This window comes from Crinia signifera, chromosome 6 (genome assembly GCF_055691185.1).
Source record: "Crinia signifera chromosome 6, ASM5569118v1, whole genome shotgun sequence".
Classification (NCBI taxonomy): domain Eukaryota; kingdom Metazoa; phylum Chordata; class Amphibia; order Anura; family Myobatrachidae; genus Crinia; species Crinia signifera.
The window spans coordinates 216,354,673-216,374,219 of record NC_139222.1 but is presented as its reverse complement, the minus strand read 5'-3'; the positions used below and the strand labels follow the sequence as shown (position 1 = coordinate 216,374,219).

Here is a 19,547-nt window from a genome sequence, read left to right as displayed (position 1 = left end):
TACGGCACACTAGCCGCTTAGGGTTGCCGCTCGGCCTAAGCCTAAACTGTTTTGGCTCTGAGGGCTACACCAGACACCCACTGGTGTGCTGGGTCCCAATTCTTGTACCTGCATCTAAACATCCCCTGCCCAGAAGCTGCAGTCATTAGTTATGGCCACCACAGCCTGCCACTGGCAGCTCAGTATGGATGCTGTCATTTTTTGAGTGCCGCAGTTCCCATAACAACAGTATCACAGATAATGATTGGTTTGTGAGGAGACATTAATGGGGGCTGAAGTGGGGCTCTAAAGCTAAAATTCTTTCTTTGATATTTTTTGTTAGGCACCATTTCTCTGGTGGAGAATTGGAGCATTGTTGAGGCAGCTAATCTACAATGTCCATCACCATCACATTGCTGGCAGGTGTACTGTATGGTAATCACTTTTGAACGTGGATTTGTATGTGATTGGTTAAAGCTTAAAGCAGCTACAGCCCGTCACAAACGAGTGCACACCCATCTGCAACCAGTGTATTGCAAGTTATATATTTCACTGGTTTCCTAAAAATAACCCCAAAATACCTATTTGCTTTGTTTTCTTCTTGAATAGTGCTTCTTTCAAGGGCACATTTAAAGTGGAAGAAGGTCTGACATGTTTTTATTAATTACAGACACTCAGTACAATGCAGACTTGTATTGCGGATTGTAAATCCACCATACTTTAAATGGTTCTCTAATGCCTTTAATAGCAGCAACTCCGCTTAGTGCAGCCACACAAACATACATCAGGGCTATGAGTCAGTGCAGGTGACAAGCTGATGAACCTACCAGTCCCGTTATCATGGGAGGAAACTAGTGATCTGGAAGCCAAGAGTGTATTGTTGAAAGCCGGCCTGCACAGGTGTTTGTCTCTCGGTAAAGTGGTCAGCTCTTGCTGGTCTTTATATGACTTTAAGTTAAGTTAATTATAACGCTGCATTTTTACGGCATTTCTGTGCTCCGTTCCCTTTACACAGCTTCTTACAGGAGTTTCAGGTTTACCTGTGTCTCCACAGGCTACGATGAGCACTCGCCCCCAGCGTATACTGGATGCTTCATCTCTTACACAGTCTGCTCCGGCAAGTCCTACTAATAAGGGGATGCATATCCAGCAAGTGGGGTGAGAAACATTCTGTACCTGTCCTTGTTTAACGTATTTGGCTTAACCCTAACCCTGACATAGAAAGTACTATATGTTCTATTAAGATAAGTTTGTAATAACAAGAGTTAGTTGTGGCATACTTGCCTACCTGACCCTCTCCATGTGGGAGAAAATGCTCTGCTCCTGGACTTCCCCGGTAATGTATGATTGCCATCACCTGTGGTGAAACACCTTTCTTAGCAATTACCTAGTTCCACACAGGTGCTGGCAATCATACGTTACCAGGTAAGCCCAGGAACATTTTCTTCCTAAGGGTCATGTAGGCCAGTATGAGTTGTGGTATATAATTACAGTGTGGGGAAACCCATTTCTCTCTGCACCAGCTTTTCTGCCTGTTCCCTGCGGTACTGTCTCTGCCCCTATTTTTCAGTACAATGTGGCAAAGAGTGACCTTTCGTTTTCCTAACGCCTTTTCAGGGGATCACCTCCCACTCCCAGCGCCAGCAGTTCCAGTCTTACCAATGATGTGACCAAACCAGCTGTCGGTAGGGATCTGCCTTCTGCCCGGCCAGCCAATGTTGGGGGGAACATTGGTGTACAGTATACTCCCCATTCCCATCAGTTCCCTCGTACCCGCAAGATGTTTGATAAAGGACCAGACCAGGTAATGCATCCCAGTTGCAAGAGAATATACTTTGCACTTAGCAGTAATAACCTATTAACGTCTGGAGCAATGTCTTTACAAAGCTTTTACAGCTGTGAAATTGTTAAATATGGCTTAATTTAGCTTATGCAATCATAGGTAACAGCTTTCACAGCATTAGGCAGACTACAGCAGAAAATGATATATATCGAATCATTACATACCCACTGGATTTGAGAATACAGCACAGAGCTGCTCAGCACAAAATCACACAGCAGTGTGTGTGTGCCCCACTTACTCCTATCCTCACACGCCACGCTGACAACTCCCTGGCCTCTCTAAAGCTGCCCGCTCCTCATGAATATTTTATTTCATGTGAGCTGCTCGCTCTGTAAATGATCACGTTGCATGCACACTTTGTATTGGCCTTTTTTTGCTCATGAACAGCAGGTGTGTATTAGCATAATGAGTCCTATATTGTGTTCACGTTCAGTGACCGAGAAGATCACACAGACCAAATCTGTCCATCTGACCATCCCATGACTGTGCTTATCAGGGTCATTGTAGAGGGGAGTAGAATAGACTTAATTTTTCCCTGACATTATATGACTGGACCAGTCCACATTACAGCTAGTAAGCAGGAAATATGAAGCGGTGTGCTGCTGCCTGATACATATGTGGTTGGAAAGTGCATTGCACAGCAATAAGGTAAAGCAGAAGGAGGTGTCTGACATAAGTAGATGCCTCCTGACTACATTAAAGATCCATGCTGCATCCTAGGCGCAGCATCGGCTCACCTGCGTCACCATCGGCTCACCTGCGTCACCATCGGACAGCTGTGTGAGCCATGGGGTTGCATAAGCTGGCTGCTAAATGACCAAGCTTTATCAAGGATTTACAGTACTCTAAAGGCCCATACACACTGGGCGACTTTGAGTTGAAAGCCGCTGAAAACCGCCTGTTTGAGCGGCTTTCATCTCAAAGCGGCCCAGTGTGTATGCCCCGGCGATGAGCGCTGCTGCGCGCTCCCGCATCATCGCCGGGAAAGCCGCTCATCTGCTGGTAATACCAGCAGATGAGAGGCGTTGAGGACAGCTCTGTGCAATGCAACACCATCCTCCCCCCTCCGTCGGCACCGGGCATGGGAAAAGCCGCTCAGTGTGTATGCACTGGCGGCTTTCCCCCCAGCGATGATTGGCATCATCGCTGTCCATACACACTGGGCTTAGTCGCCCAGTGTGTATGGCTCTTAAGATGATATTTCAATGCATCCAAGCCTTTCTTTTGTGGTCATGTATCGCCTGACCCTGGTACACTATTTTATATATAGTTCTCCTCTACTATACGCTTTCATTTAGATGGCCTACATCATGAAAATACATGGTGAAAAGGACATCATCTGCAGAACAACAATTTTATATTGTAGTTGGTCATTGCTAAAAAAAAAAAAAAAAAGAGACAAATATTTTATAACTGGCACTGTCCCAGGCATTTCCTTATGCCCCATACACACAGGGCGATTTCAGCCTATGGGCCAGATGCACTAAGCTTGAAAAGTGATAAAATGGAAAGTGATAAACAGCCAGCCAATCAGCTCCTGCCTGACATTTTTCAAACACAGTCTGTGACATGGCAGGTAGGAGCTGATTGGCTGTTTTTTTATCACTCTCCATTTTATCACTTTTCAAGCTTAGTGCATCTGGCCCTATATATATCTCCAGGTATACAGCCGCTTGGTGACAATCACTAGGAGTGCGCTCCCTCAACCAGCCCAGTACTGGTCGCTGGTCGGAGGAGCATGTTCCTGCGACCAGCGGCTTTCTCCTGCAGTGACTCTGTTTTCATCAGCTGGTCGCTGACAAACAGGACACTTAGCAATTCGGTCACTGAGTGATATATCGCTGAGCAACCAATCGCTCCGTGTGTACCGAGCTTTACAGTTGCCATCCATGATTCTACATGCTTTGTATGCGATGAACTTTGCATTTGATTGAATCAGAAATGACATGTTGGCCTTTTATAACGCCTGTTTTCTAGTATTTTCCTAGCAACGTTATTTCAATTTAATGTTGCTGTTTCTATGACTAAGTTTATTAGGGGGATACAGTCATTAGGTTGATGCCTGAAATAGGTCGACATGGCTAACGTTGACAGAATTGGAAGGTCAACTCAAGCATGAGGTCGACAATGGCAAGGTCGACCGTTATAGTGCGGGAGAATAGAATAGTGTGCCAAACGCAGAGGTACGTTTTGAGGGTGTCTATGTTGACATTTGGGCCAAAAATGTGAAGACCTTATATCGACCTTTTGACCTTGCCATTGTCGACCTAGCGCTTGTGTCAACCTTCCAACCATGTCGACCTATTTCAGGTGTCGATCTAAGGCCGGTCAACCTTCAGCGGCCGACCCAATGCACGTCAAGCTAAATTGGATCGACCCAATGACCCATAGCCGTTTGTTAGTCACCAGAAAGTTGGGACAAGTGTACGCTACACATAAATAGTTTTAGCCAACGTATTTAAGAGATGTCCCCTATTTTTTTAATTCGTATTCCCCAGTTAAGCATGAGGCAAATGTTATTAATTTTAAGGTCCGTTCGATGAGGGTGTGAGAACCTTTCTGCTCATACTTCTGCTGCAGCTGCTGATAGCAGTGGCAGAGTATCGCCATGTCACAAGGGCAACTGTGGGCAAGCACAATGACACAGGCACAGTGTGAGATTGTGCTGCTCTCTTTCCAATATGGTGATACGGCGCGGAACTAAAGGTGGGTACACATTTGATGATTTGCAAACCATGCAATATCATCAATGATTTCCCTTGATCCCTGGGACAGACCATATAGTACATACACACTATGCAATCTTGCAAAAGATATTTTCAGTGGCCACATCCAGGAGTATGCTGTGATTAGCATTTCTAACAAATCTTCCTGCATGTTCAAAGGATCGGAAGAATTGACCAGCAGGAACGACATGAGGATAGAGGATAGAGCGCACATACTGGACGTGATTTGTAATTCCGATCTGACTGAATCATGCAGATTATTTCAGATGTAATCTAATATATCTTAACGGTAGTTTCCAGTTCCCCCTAAATGACTTTGTAAACATTTTTATTTTTATGCACCCCTTGTAAAATGACCGTAATAATTGGTACAGTCGGACTTTTCATGTCACATTGCACTTTCAACCACTAACATAAATCTCCCCCTAGACGGCAGATGATGGAGATGATGTTATTGCCCATAAGGGGTTCATATCTGGGTCACTGCAGACTGGATTTGGTGACTGGAGTGCCAAGTACTTTGCTCAGCCTGTTATGAAGGTACAGTAAATGTAAATCACAATGGTGCTGGTTTGGGTTGCCTGCTGAACTTGACTGAGTAACATTCCCTGCTACCACCTGTAGTGTGACACATCTCATCATGAGACGGCTACTGAGAGGACTCTGGTGTTACATTTATAAAGAATTACAGTTTACTTATTGACATACTATGTAATGGTAAAGAGCACCAATAGGACCCTAAGTAGCCTTTAAAATTATTATGCGTCCATTGGAATGCTGTGAGCCTAATGGAGGCTAATAGTCGTCTAACTTTTCCCAAATATCTTAAAATGGTTATAGCTCACCAGGGTCATTGTGGGAATTATTGTGTTTGTGTCTTTATGGTTTGCATTTAAATGGGAGAAGGCATTGTAACATGTACACCGTTTTTATAAACAAATGAAGGAATAATTCTGTAAATATTTATTTATTAACCGTTTCTTATATAGCGCACACATATTCCGCAGCACTTTACAGCGAATATTTGAACATTCCCATTGATCAGTCCCTGTGGAGCTTACACTCTATATTCCCTACCACATGTACATGCACACACAGACATTCTAGGGTTAATTTGTTGGGAGCCAAATACCAGTATATATTTGGATTGTGGGAGGAAACCAGAGTACCTGGAGGAAACTCACGCAAGTACAGGGATAATATGCAAACTCCGCACAGTTAGGGCCATGGTGGGAATCGAACCCATGGCCTCAGCAACAGTTGAGATTGTACCTGCAGATTTTAAACTCCTCCTTCCATTCTACACTCCCCTCCCCTTACACCTCACACCTTACACTTCACGACAGAGCATGGTTCCGCTGCCATGTTTCGAAACTGAACCTTCCAGTGAATTGTCATGTAATTCTAAAGTATGAAAGTTCTAGGAATCATTATTTGAGAATATCGGTGTTTGTTTTTTTAAATTGAGTAATTTTTATTGGAGAAGATTTACATACAAGAAAAAGGAAATAACATCCCAACACATAATCCCGACAGAGACACAGTGTACATTTAACATGTCAAACATCAATTGGGTTAAACATGAGGTAATGGACATATTTAGGGTGAGTGAGAGAGTATCGAGCTCCTTCTATCAATATATGTAGAACACCACTGCCCGAAGGCGCCATCCGGGCAGCGGAAACAACAATGGAAAAAGCAGGAGAAGGAGGAGCGCATCTTCAGGATATTAAAACTCAAAAGTATATTACCACCCTTGTCTGTCAGGAACTCTATAGTAATCTAAATATCTTCCCCACTAAACCAGTTCCCCTCTAGATCTACCCAAAACAACCCCCCAAAAACCCTCAAAACAAACCTACCATAAAACCCTCCACCCTGTACAACCCACCCCAGACTCAGGCGTACTTGGATCCCATAAAGAACCTACCCCTTACCTATAAGAGAAGAAATTAGTGGCCTTTAGCTTTTATTAGCTAATTGTGCCAAAAAAACTAACTTACCCCTCCCATACTTCCCACCTTTAATCCTCCCTCCCCTGCCCGCCCCCCCCCCCCCCCCCCCCCCCCCCCCCCATTGTCGGATAGCAGGCGAATGGGCTGAATGGGGCAATGACTTGGTAATAATTAGCTAGTATAGCAAGGATGCTGCAGTGTGGCTACAATAGAAAAATGATTCAGTCTTGTACAAGGCTACACAGTATATTTCAGGATGTACCAAGGGCACAGATTTAGACCACAGGTATATGCGGATCGAAATAGATCTCTTATAACCACTGTTTTCGCATCCGTTATATACAAAATGTGGTACTTGTTTCCTAGAACGGCCACAATCGTGAGTGATCGTGGCTCTTAATTAAGGGACACGATCCTCACGATGTGGCCGATTTTTTACAATTTTTTCCCTTTGATTGACAGAAATCGGGTCAATCGGTCGGTCGCGACCAATTAAAATCGGCCGCGATGCGACCGACCGATTGACCCGATTTTTCCATAGACTTCAATGTTAAAAAATCTTTTAACATTGAAATCGGGAGGATCTTGTCGGTCTTGTGCCATTATAATGGCACAAGATGAGATGGACTTGATTAAGTCCATCTCACATAGGGAAAAATGATAAAAAAGGTGAAATGGGCCAATATGACCCATTTCACATTTTTTATGTGCCCGCCATGACCCCACGATAGACGTCAACCCGAAGCGTGGCGAGCGCAGCGAGCCCGTGAGGGGCGGCGGTGCGCGTCCTCCGACCTTTTCATTCCCCTACTATCCACTAGGGCGTGGAGTGAGAATAGAATAGTGTGGCGAGCGCAGCGAGCCACCGAGCCCGAAGCGTGGCGAGCGCAGCGAGCCCCGCGAGGGGACGCGTATACCTGTGAAGTTATACGCGTCCCCTCGCGGGGCTCGCTGCGCTCGCCACGCTTCGGGCTCGGTGGCTCGCTGCGCTCGCCACACTATTCTATTCTCACTCCACGCCCTAGTGGATAGTAGGGGAATGAAAAGGTCGGAGGACGCGCACCGCCGCCCCTCGCGGGCTCTCTGCGCTCGCCACGCTTCGGGTTGACGTCTATCGTGGGGTCTAGCCCACTTAGTAACATTTGGGGGGGCAATTGAAAATAATCAGGTGAAAAAAAAAAAAAAATCGGGTGAAAAATCGGTCGGTCGGATCGGTCGCATCGCATGCGACCAAATCGCATGCGATGCGATCGATCCGATTTTTTATCTTACGACCACAACGATCTAAATCGTTGTGGCCGTTCTAGGAAACAAGTACCCAAAATGTTATATAGGAACAAATATTGGAGAATAAGAATATTTGCAGCACAAGAGTAAATAGAATTTACAAAATGGTTTAAAGTAGTAAAACAGGATATATGAACGTAGGGTCATAAAATATATTGAAAGGTGTCAATAGCATCATATATTAGAAATAGATAGTATACGTCATGAAAACTTTAGTCCGGCCAACTACCCGTGTACGGGGACAAAAGACTAATGACCTTAGACCAAGTTGATGCTGGCTCTCCCACCAGAAGCATGTATATAGTTGAATTATTATTATAAACATTGTATAGTTATTATAGTCATACATATAAAATAACAGGATGAAGTACCATCAGCAGACAAATAAAATCAAGTGAAAAAAACAAAACAAAACAGGATATGTAATAGTATTGAGCAACAAAGTGTAGTGTAAAGCGGTCACATTTGGGAAAGAACCCCTCCATTAGATATATCTTCAGTCAGGCCATTTGCATAGGTTTTGATATGGGGTACTCCAAGTATTAGTCCCATCCCTACATAGTCCAGGATAAATGTCCAAGCATCCAGTATTTTGACACAGAGGTTCCTGTGGGGTCGGCAAAGACATGTGTAGCTTCTTTGGAGATGATACGGATATTCCACAGCCCTCAGTTGTGTAATGACAGTGAGCCAACAGACCGGGGATATTTTCGTATAATGGCCAGATCACATCTTGTGCAGGTTCCGTGCATCTTGTAGGGTTATTACACAGAGATATAATATTCCCATCTGGAACATCGGATGACTCAGTGGTGCATAGAAGGAAAAATGTTTCCATAGAATAGTCAAGAAGAATAGTTCTGCTTGTAACTTTCCTGCTCACAGGGCTATAGAAAGCAGAAGATGTTGCCATTTGTAGGGCCTTGGGGTATATAGGATCCGCAGAATTATAACCTATAGATGCAGCATCTGTAATCCCATCCACACCATCTTCAGGGGTTAAGGAAAGAGGAAATTTTCCCACCTGTATCCCTTCAAGTTTATAGATGAGTCTCTGGGTAGAAGCTTGAATGAGGACAAGGATTAGAGAGACATCCATAATTGTAATTTAAATCGTGCAGTAGATTTGCCCAGAGAATAGGTAGCAGTATCGGTGTATAGGATATGTCCAGCACGAAAACGGTAGTGAATAACTTGAAGCACCGATGATGCAGATGGCAGCAAAAACACTTTCCAGGAGATCTAAGGTATACTAGAAGGAGCTGGCCGACTCACCTCCAAGTATGTCTTCTGCCTCGCGCAGGGACACTGAGCCATGAGAGACCAAGATGGCCGCGGTTATACCCAAACCGCAGAGATATACAGCTGGGCGGTAGGAGATTGCCTGGAAGGACCAATTCAAGTTAGCGGGTAGCCCAGACAGGCACTGGAGAGTGACCCACAGCTCCGGCGGGTGACAAGTAGGAGATCTCAGCCACCCGGAACAGCGGCGGCAGCAGCCGATGGCGCGGCTCTGAACCCCTCGCCGTCAGGCCTGTCTCTCGATCAATTAAGCCGCGGAGAGAGACACAGGGAAGTTACCGCCAGTCTACCTCCGGAGGTCCAGGAGAGGCTCTTGAGTATATTCAGCCCAAAAGTAGGAGTAAGTGCTGCTTAAAAAGGACTATGATACAGGATGTTAGGCGGGAGAGCCAGAAAACACGTCTAGTCCTTAGTTACTCCAGACCACGCCCCCCGAGAATATCGGTGTTTATAGATTTCCCAATCCAACTTCAGTCCATGTGGGAAATACATACAGTATCCTCTAAATACAGAACAGGTGATGTACAAGTCTTCTGAGGTAAAACATTTCCTCCAGAAAATGTTTTATAGGTATTGATAAGCCACAGTCCAATAAATGTTTCAGCTATACAGTATATATATGTAGATACGTATTAGCATCCATGACTTATGTGGGAACCTGGTCATTCTTTTAACAACTCTAACCTGTGTCATTACAGATACCTGAAGAACATGATGTGGAGAGTCAAGTACGCAAAGAGCGCGAGTGGCGCTTTCTAAGGAATGCCAAGGTCAAGAAACAAGCACAAAATCTCCTACAAAAAGGTGAGCGATTCCACCATAGTAATGTACACTGTAAACCTTTTCTATAATGTATTTGTCTTCCTGCTGTCTCTGATTCACCAGATGATTCCCCTGTATCTCTTCCCCGTCTCTCTGCCTTCCCGGATTCCCTGCCATGCGGGCCAGATTACACTCTGTGGATTAGATTTTTCTTTCCTGTGTGTGTTAATATGAGATTTTAAGTGTCTGTGACTGTATTAACACGGCGCCTCTCCTGCCAAGCAGAGTTAATCTGAGCTGACAAGTGTCCAGTCTCAGATCAATATCCATCCTACAGCAGCCAGCTTCATTTATTAATATGTGTGATAGAGAGAAGCAGCCAGGGAGAACTCAGGCCTCAGGTCTGCGCGGAGCCATAGAGTCTCGCGGGAAGTGATTATATGATAACAATGCATTTGTCCTAGCTGTGTAAAAAATGCTTTTTTATGTTTTTCTTTTTACAGGCGTCACCAAGTTGGATGACCAGATATTTATTAACCGAAATCCAGGAGTTCCCTCTGTAGTGAAGTTTCATCCATTTACCTCTTGTATTGCGGTCGCTGACAAAGACAGTATCTGGTAATGCTCAGAAGCAGAATGTCTCACTATAGATTAGGTATCAGGAGAAATTGCACTCCGTCGTGTATAACAAAGATGGCATAGATGCAGTCAAACTATTTTTCCCCTTAGGATCTGTGTAGGAGTGATGATAACATACTGTGTATCCGGAATAACATTATACTTCGAGTATTGCAGCAGATGTTTTAATATTGTCAGCAAATTAGAAAATGTAGCAGTAAATAGACAGCAAAAAGCCTTTTCTGTTCCCTTTGTCTGTTTTTTTTTTCCATTTCACTAAGGTATATAAAGAAGGTTTTGCACGTCCTGTTTTATGTTATTTTTTTTTGCAATCTTTTCATCTGCTAGTGCTTAGTACTAGTACACATTAGTGTGTGATTAGTCTCCCTTGGTCACATTTTTATATATATGTGTATATAATAGATTTGCTTTCTCTCCTTTCGGCAGATGGTCATAAGATTTTGTTGCATTGCATCTATTCTAATTTACCTGTTCTGCACATTTCAGTCCCAATCTGTTTTATTCAAACAAAAAATAGTTAACGTTTCACTTATGTCCTACTTACAAATCTAAAACCTTTAGTTTTGTTGCAGTTTTTGTTTACTGTAATCTCAATGTTAGAACAAAGGAGGATGAGGCGGGTACAGAGTACATACTCTGTGTATGGCCGCCAGCTATTATGCACAAGATGGCATGACAACGCTAGAGACTAGAGATGGCACAGCATGTAAGCAGGGTCCTGGCATTTACAACTGCGGGCTACTCCCTCACGCTCACAGGCCCAGTACTGAGCCCCAAAAAAATCTGCTGCCGTACCTGCATTAGACAAACACCATCCTATGGGTCACTAGACCCCAAGTTCTCTCATACAGTCACATCTGTACATATCAGTATTGCTTCTATGAGTGGTGGTTATGTAAAGTAATCTCTTTAATGTCCCCCACTAGCAATCCAGATCGTCCTTAAGTGTTTACGATTAATCCCTTGTCTCATTCAAAACTACATGAGAATTCTAGGCCTCTCCCATAATTATTGCCTCACGTTTCATTAACATCTCAGTGGTCCTGATTCGTAGATTGTCTCTGGGTAGTGGTGACAATTCAGTTAAGTCAAATTGTATTATTTAGTCTGTAATTTGAGATAAATGTCCTGAAACATATAATTCTCATTTTATTTACTGCAGTTTCTGGGATTGGGAGAAAGGAGAGAAGCTGGATTACTTTCACAATGGTAACCCACGATATACCAGAATTACAGCCATGGAATATCTGAATGGACAAGACTGCTCTCTGCTGCTAAGTGCCACAGGTGTGTGCTGGAGGGGAGGAGAAGTGCTTGTGCCAAAGGTGTGTGCTGGAGGGGATGAAGAGTGCTTGTGCCACAGGTGTGTGCTGGAGGGGAGGAGGAGTGCTTGTGCCACAGGTGTGTGCTGGAGGGAAGGAGGAGTGCTTGTGCCACAGGTGTGTGCTGGAGGGGAGGAGGAGTGCTTGTGCCACAGGTGTGTGCTGGAGGGGAGGAGAAGTGCTTGTGTCACAGGTGTGTGCTGGAGGGGAGGAGAAGTGCTTGTGCCACAGGTGTGTACTGGAGGGGAGGAGGAGTGCTTGTGCCACAGGTGTGTCCTGGAGGGGAGGAAGAGTGCTTGTGCCACAGGTGTGTCCTGGAGGGGAGGAAGAGTGCTTGTGCCAAAGGTGTGTGCTGGAGGGGAGGAAGAGTGCTTGTGCCACTGGTGTGTGCTGGAGGGGAGGAGGAGTGCTTGTGCCACAGGTGTGTGCTGGAGGGAAGGAGGAGTGCTTGTGCCACAGGTGTGTGCTGGAGGGGAGGAAGAGTGCTTGTGCCACTGGTGTGTGCTGGAGGGGAGGAGGAGTGCTTGTGCCACAGGTGTGTGCTGGAGGGAAGGAGGAGTGCTTGTGCCACAGGTGTGTGCTGTAGGGGAGGAGGAGTGCTTGTGCCACAGGTGTGCGCTGGAGGGGTGGATGAGTGCTTGTGCCAAAGGTGTGTGCTGGAGGGGAGGATGTGTGCTTGTGCCACAGGTGTGTGCTGGAGGGAAGGAGGATTGCTTGTGCCACAGGTGTGTGCTGGAGGGGAGGAGGATTGCTTGTGCCACAGGTGTGTGCTGGAGGGGAGGAAGAGTGCTTGTGTCACAGGTGTGTGTGCTGGAGGGGAGGAGAAGTGCTTGTGCCAAAGGTGTGTGCTGGAAGGGAGGATGAGTGCTTGTGCCACAGATGTGTGCTGGAGGGGAGGAGGAGTGCTTGTGCCACAGGTGTGTGCTGGAGGGGAGGAGGATTGCTTGTGCCACAGGTGTGTGCTGGAGGGGAGGAGGATTGCTTGTGCCACAGGTGTGTGCTGGAGGGGAGGAACAGTGCTTGTTCCATAGCTACATTCTGGACGGGAGAAGGAGTGCTTGGACTATAGGTATGTACTGGAGGGGAGAAGGAATGCTTGGTGGGATTAGGAAACCTGTTTGCTAATGTTTGAGTCCAGAGGATAGCTTTATTAATACTCAATATGGAAGCATCATAAATATGGGGACAGAGGGTATATTACAATAAATATAGGGATGTATATGGGGCCAATATTCTATTTTGCCACAACCGAAGCACACATTTTAATTTTAAACAACATGTTACCACTAGGAGCCTTAAGTTACTTGGCATAGAGCTGGTCAATCCTTTGTGCAGATAACATTGTCCCTTAGTAAAGCAGCCTTGCATTTGCATTTGTTCTTTTTCTACATTTTATAACACCGCTGGTTAATATACCTGCTGGTTTGTATTTCTTACATTTAAACTATCGGGTGGTGATTTGCTTCATGATGGGTTTGGAAATGGCAGTTTCCCTGTGATTTTCCAGCAGTTCTGCTTTTAGAAATTGGGCGGCCTAAGAGTGGCCGATTTGTATATATATTTTTTTCTAAAAAATCTTCATTTGATTAATTTACCCCTCAGTTTCTTTGGATATAATTACTAAATTCTTGCAGTATTTATATCAGCCTTGGACAAACCTTAAAGATATTTTGTTCAAACAGATGATGGTGCCATAAGAATATGGAAGAACTTTGCTGATCTAGAAAAGAATCCCGAAATGGTAACAGCCTGGCAGGGTTTATCGGACATGCTGCCATCTACACGGGGTAAGCCATGAATGTGGTGGATGGTGTTATTTTATATTGGTCCTCTTCATAATACATACTCTCATCCAAAACTAAAAGTTCACCCTAGTTTTTAGTGTTCTGATAACAGGAGACAGGGCTCTTGTCTCTTCCACAGGCAGGGTTGCTAGGTGAGATGCCATATCTCACTGCCCCCTCCCGCCTAGCTGTCACTGCCCCCTCCCGCCTAGCTGTCACTGCCCCCTCCCGCCTAGCTGTCACTGCCCCCTCCCGCCTGGCTGTCACTGCCCCCTCCCGCCTAGCTGTCACTGCCCCCTCCCGCCTAGCTATCACTGCCCCCTCCCTCTTAGCTGTCACTGCTACTCCTGTCACTGTCCTCTCCCTCTAAGCTGTCACTGCCCCCTCCCGCTTAGCTGTCACTGCCCCCTCCCTCTTAGCTGTCACTGCCCCCTCCCTCTTAGCTGTCACTGCTACTCCTGTCACTGCCCTCTCCCGCTTAGCTGTCACTGCCCCCTCCCTCTTAGAGTCACTGCCCCCTCCCTCTTAGCTGTCACTGCTACTCCTGTCACTGTCCTCTCCCTCTTAGCTGTCACTGCCCCCTCCCGCCTAGCTGTCACTGCCCCCTCCCGCCTAGCTGTCACTGCCCCCTCCCTCTTAGAGTCACTGCCCCCTCCCTCTTAGCTGTCACTGCTACTCCTGTCACTGTCCTCTCCCTCTTAGCTGTCACTGCCCCCTCAATCTTAGCTGTCACTGCCCCCTCCCTCTTAGCTGTCTCTGCTACTCCTGTCACTGCCATCTCCCTCTTAGCTGTCACTGCCCCCTACCTCTTAGCTGTCACTGCTTCTCCTGTCACTGCCCTCTCCCTCTTAGCTGTCACTGCCCCCTCCCTCTTAGCTGTCACTGCTACTCCTGTCACTGCCGCCTCCCGCCTAGCTGTCACTGCCCTCTCCCTCTTAGCTGTCACTGCTACTCCTGTCACTGCCCCCTCCCTCTTAGCTGTCACTGCCCCCTCCCGCCTAGCTGTCACTGCCCCTCCCTCTTAGCTGTCACTGCCCCCTCCCGCCTAGCTGTCACTGCTACTCCTGTCACTGCCCTCTCCCTCTTAGCTGTCACTGCCCCCTCCCGCCTAGCTGTCACTGCCCCTTTCACAACTTCTCACAGTGGAGATCACATATGGTAAAAGTTGGCTACTCCGGGGCGTGGCTTCGCTGGGCATGTGAGCGGCTGTGTGCTTCTGCAGCTCCTGCCCTGAAAATCCTAAAAAGATCCTGGCACCGCTCTAAAACAGTTAAAAATACCTGGCAGTCGAGGTGGAGAAGGCAGCAGGCTCTCCTGACACCCCTGAAGACCCCGCAGTGTCCGCCCGCCGACCCCTGGAGATACATAGCGCTCTCCCCCCGGCGCTGGATCTGGGCCTGGGCGCCATCTTGGTGAGGAGGTAGGCGAGCTGCTACCCGCTATCCCCGGCTTGGAGTGTCTGGCGGTGGAAGAAGGAGGAGGAGGATAGAGTCCCCCCGGCACTCCGGAGCCCTATACCACCCGCCGGCTACCTCGAGGCACTGTCTGCTCCCCGCGGCTCCCTGCCAGTCATCGGCGGCCGGGTCCGGGCGCCATCTTGGATCGCGCTGGGAAGGGGAGAGGTCGCGGCGCCCGTCTCTAAATCGTGTGACGGCGCGGCCCCCCCTGCCTGGCCGCCTGGCATCAGCGGACAGCAGCCCACAGACAGCGGGGTTGAGTGAGGGACCCTCCAGGCCCGGCGCTGTGACCCGGGCGCCATCTTGGGAGAGGCAGAGTCAGTGCTGCCGGGCGCTCCCAGCAGCAACACACAGAAGCAGGGGAGACAGGCACAGGAGAACACAGTGAGTAACAACTGCGCTGCAAAGCGTGCCCCAGAGGCCTAGCTACACACCATCCACTTGTCCAGGGCCTCCTGTACTCCTGTGCTTCTGCGCTTCACTGTCAGCCCATCTGCCATCAAAGTACAGGCTACACTGCACACGACAGACTGAATATCCTCCTTTCTCCTTTGTGCCTGTCATCCACGCACATATAGCCTTCCTAGGCAACCACAGCCCACGCCAGTATATTCATTTACTAGGCCCCTTACGATCACAGCTCGCGGGACCGCGGAGTCTCCTGCCCTCAGTTGACAGCATGGGGAAGACTAACCGCAGCTCGGCGGCCGCCCAGCTGGAAAAATTCGCAAGAACCCCACGTACAGCTTCAGAGGCACCAGACACGGATGAGTCACATCAGTCCTCCTCCCGTGCACCCTCCCCACAGCACTCAATACCTCCGGTAGCTGCGGGTCCTGAAGATGCCCTGCAAAAAGTATTGGAGGCCGTGACCTCCAGCGAAAAGAGGCTGACAGAAAAGATGGGCCAGGTTCAGTCGGACCTGTCCATCATCCATCATGACCTACAGAGGGTCCGGGAGAGAATGGGCGAAGTGGAGGCTCGTACGTCCACATTGGAAGATAGATTCTCGCCTCTTACCGACAGGGTCTCTGACATATCCTCGCAAGTTGCCTCCATTCAGACCAAGCTGCTGGACATGGAGGGGCGACTACGGAGAAGCAATATCCGAATAGTGGGTCTTCCAGAGAAGGAGGAGGGTATACACCCTGAGGCCTTTGTTGAGAAATGGCTCCGGGATACTTATGGCACGGATACTTTCTCTCCCTTTTTCTCTGTGGAAAGAGCTCATCGCGTTCCTATGCGCCCCCTTCCACCGGGTGCCCCCCCCCCCGTACCCTCATTGCTAAGCTCCTCCATTACAGAGACAGAGATATGGTCTTGAAAGTAAACCGCACCAAAGGTCCACTAACTTGGAATGGTCAACGGGTATCGATATTCCCAGACTTTGCGGTGGAGGTGCAGAAAAGTCGGGCTCAATATGCTCAAGTCAAGAGACGCCTGAGAGATCTCAATCTATCCTATTCCATGCTGTTTCCATCAAGGCTGAGGGTCATCGTGGACGGCGAGTCAAAGTTTTTTGCTACCCCAAAGGAGGCATCAGTATGGCTGGACACCACAAGACCAGCCAGACGGGCCGTGCTGGATGATGCCTGAGTGTGTTGGCTTTCTACTACCCGTTATACTACTAAGAAGTTGCTGCTGGGCCTAAACATCTGACTGTCACTACATAACATTGCAGACTCCACCCTCTGTGCTGCGACAGACTTAGGCCCTTATTCAGATCGGTGCGGATATTCCCGCATTCTTACGGAGCGGTCCGCACGCCACGGTGTTTTGCCGCATGCGGCCATCGTCCGTAGAAACGCCCACGTGTACTCCGCATTCGGACGGACTCACTCGTTAAGAACAGGGCGTGTTTACGGACGACATACAAAGCATGCGTGTGCGGGAGAAACACTCCGATTCGGCACGGTATCACAGAGTATTACAGAGTATGCTCGGGAATACCGCATCCGAACGGGAGCCAAGCGGTGCTACCGCACGTAAGCGGAGTATTTCCGCCAAAAAACCCACTATGAACTATCTTCTGCAAAACATCACATGACCCACTTATTCAATTACCTAGCCTCATAAAAAACAGCTTATTTGGAATTGGAATCAATTAGATTCCAATATATCCTTACAAGCATGCCTAACACATGCATAGCCCACATTAACCCTTACAGCAATGTAAGTGCAATGGTTTCTATTAAAGCACTGACAAGCGTCCTATTAGTGAGTAATGAGTAAAGGAGTAGATTGTATTGGGTTCAGGTGTTAATGGTTGTAGTCATTAGGCGTACGTTCGCCTACCGCATGAACGAGTGGTGTCCGCAAAGCAATAGTACACTTGTGGACACCGCACATTTCAGCCCTTTTTGCTCGCGTGCATTCGGAGTGGTTTCCGAATGTACGCCCCCCAACATAAGTGTACTCCCCCGTGTCCGCCCATGTTTCCGCCCCGTTTTGCCCACTTTGAAACTACGCCCATGTGTCATTCCGCATGACGCCCATAATACGCCCCTATTTCCCGACTGATTGCGGTGACCAGTTTTGGACGGGCTTTGTCCGAACTGGTACCGAGTCAAGGCGTGGCACATGCGCGTAGCGTTCTACACGCATGCGCAGACGCCGTAAAGACGCAATCCGTAAGAACGCGGTAAAGTCCGCATCAATCAGAATAAGGGCCTTAATCCTGTGTTGAAAGAGCGTATGTATAAATGTAGGTGGGCTAGGTCTGCAACCTGCCCCTGATAGTCATTATATTCTTTGCCCACGGTTTATTAGAAATGTTTAGTTAACTGTTACTGCTTAAGGGAGGAAAGGGTTTTTTTTTCCTTTCCCCAAGGGACTTAATAGTTCAGGGATCCAAGTATGTCAAAGTTCCGGGAGACATGCAGGGTGGGGGGATGTTGGGGTAGTTGTAGGATAACTCAGATTGTAAGCTGGTCCTCTTTGAGTATTTTGTCTTTGTCCTTTTCTTTCTTTCTATTTTTCTTTTCTCTTATTATGTTATGTGCATGCGGTAACCCAATGTTAATATTACTATGCATACACTGGAGTCTGTGTAGAACCAGATTCAATGTGCTGCTAGACTACGATTCTGACCTTAGAACTGTTTTATGGCTCCCAACGTAGTTAGGATCACCTCATGGAACGTCCGTGGTCTCAATGACAAAATTAAACGTACCTTGGTGTTTAACCAAATTCGTAAATATAAAGCTGATATAATATGTCTGATGGAAACACACCTGATGGGCACCAAGGTTATGTCACTTAAGAAGCCATGGATTGGCGGGGTATACCACTCGTCCCATACTTCCTCCTCCCGGGGAGTGGCAGTCCTGATTCGCAAAAATGTTCCTTTTAGTGTGGAGAAGGTTAAGACTGACAAGTGGGGCAGATATGTGTTTTTGCTGTGCGCTGTACACTCCATCCCCCTGTTGCTGCTTGCCATATATGTACCCCCCCCTTATTCGGCCGAAGTACTTAAACAGGCCGCAGAATTTGTTGCAGACTGCCCTGACACACCCATCATTAGCGTGGGGGACTATAACAATATCTTAGACCCGACACTAGATGTACACCACGCCTCCAGAGTGCTGGTGAGGTCTGGACACAAACAGTTCAGGGCAATGGTGGAGGGCATGGGTCTGAAAGATGCATGGCGACATAGACATCCCACTGCCAAACAGTTCTCGTGTTTCTCCTCCACGCACTCCACCTTCTCTAGAATTGACCTGGCCTTGGTGTCTCGATCCCTCCTCCCCGGTGTCCACTCTGTCGGCTATGAACCCAGAGGCATATCCGATCACTCGCCCCTGACCCCTGATGTTAAGCTGGGAGGCGACAGAGGCCAGTCATTTTGGAAACTTAACAAGTTCTGGTTGGAGGGTCTAGGCACTGGAGAAGACCTGGTGGGTGCTTGGGGGGAGTTCCTGGAACTAAACAGAGACACGGCATCGGTAGCAGTGGTGTGGGATGCCTTCAAGGCCCACACCAGAGGCTCACTGATACAGAAAATAGCTGCCCTTAAAAAATCATATAAACAGAGGGAAATGGAATTAGAATCCACATGCCAACATAGGGAGGAACAATACCTGAAGGATGGCCTGGATTCGTCCAGGCGCCAGTGGCTACTTGCACAGGAGGCGTGGGTGGAGTGCCTTGGGGAAAAAGCCAAATATAAACTACTTTACACTAGACACTCTCAATATGCATTTGGGGACAGGCCCGGCAGCTACCTGGCGCGGCTGGCTAACTCAGAAAGATCTAGTAACACCGTGTGCAGGATCTTGTCCCCCCAGGGAGTCCTGTACACAAACACTCAGGATATTGTGGGTCAATTCGTAGACTATTACCAAACCCTATACAGCTCCAAGTTGATCTACGATGCCCAGGCTATACAGGACTACTTAGATCAAATTGATATGCCCTCACTGACATCGGAGGACAGGGAGGCTCTTGATATGCCCCTCCGGGTGGAGGAGGTGGAGATAGCCATCAGAT

The 19,547-nt window shown here is 47.6% G+C and overlaps 1 protein-coding gene across 5 annotated transcripts in view; it reads left to right on the top strand.

The window, feature by feature from the left end:
• The window catches only part of RPTOR (regulatory associated protein of MTOR complex 1), a 370,661-nt gene that overhangs the window by 337,292 nt on the left and 13,822 nt on the right, over window positions 1-19,547 (top strand). For 3 of the 5 annotated variants that reach the window (XM_083148832.1, XM_083148830.1, XM_083148828.1), the window contains 7 exons: window positions 995-1,137; window positions 1,597-1,783; window positions 4,978-5,088; window positions 9,791-9,896; window positions 10,358-10,472; window positions 11,656-11,780; window positions 13,498-13,602. In XM_083148832.1, the coding sequence (XP_083004958.1) occupies window positions 995-1,137; window positions 1,597-1,783; window positions 4,978-5,088; window positions 9,791-9,896; window positions 10,358-10,472; window positions 11,656-11,780; window positions 13,498-13,602 (892 nt within the window). The remainder of the gene's footprint in view (window positions 1-994; window positions 1,138-1,596; window positions 1,784-4,977; window positions 5,089-9,790; window positions 9,897-10,357; window positions 10,473-11,655; window positions 11,781-13,497; window positions 13,603-19,547) is intronic. The other 2 variants (XM_083148831.1, XM_083148829.1) reach the window with 1 other exon arrangement.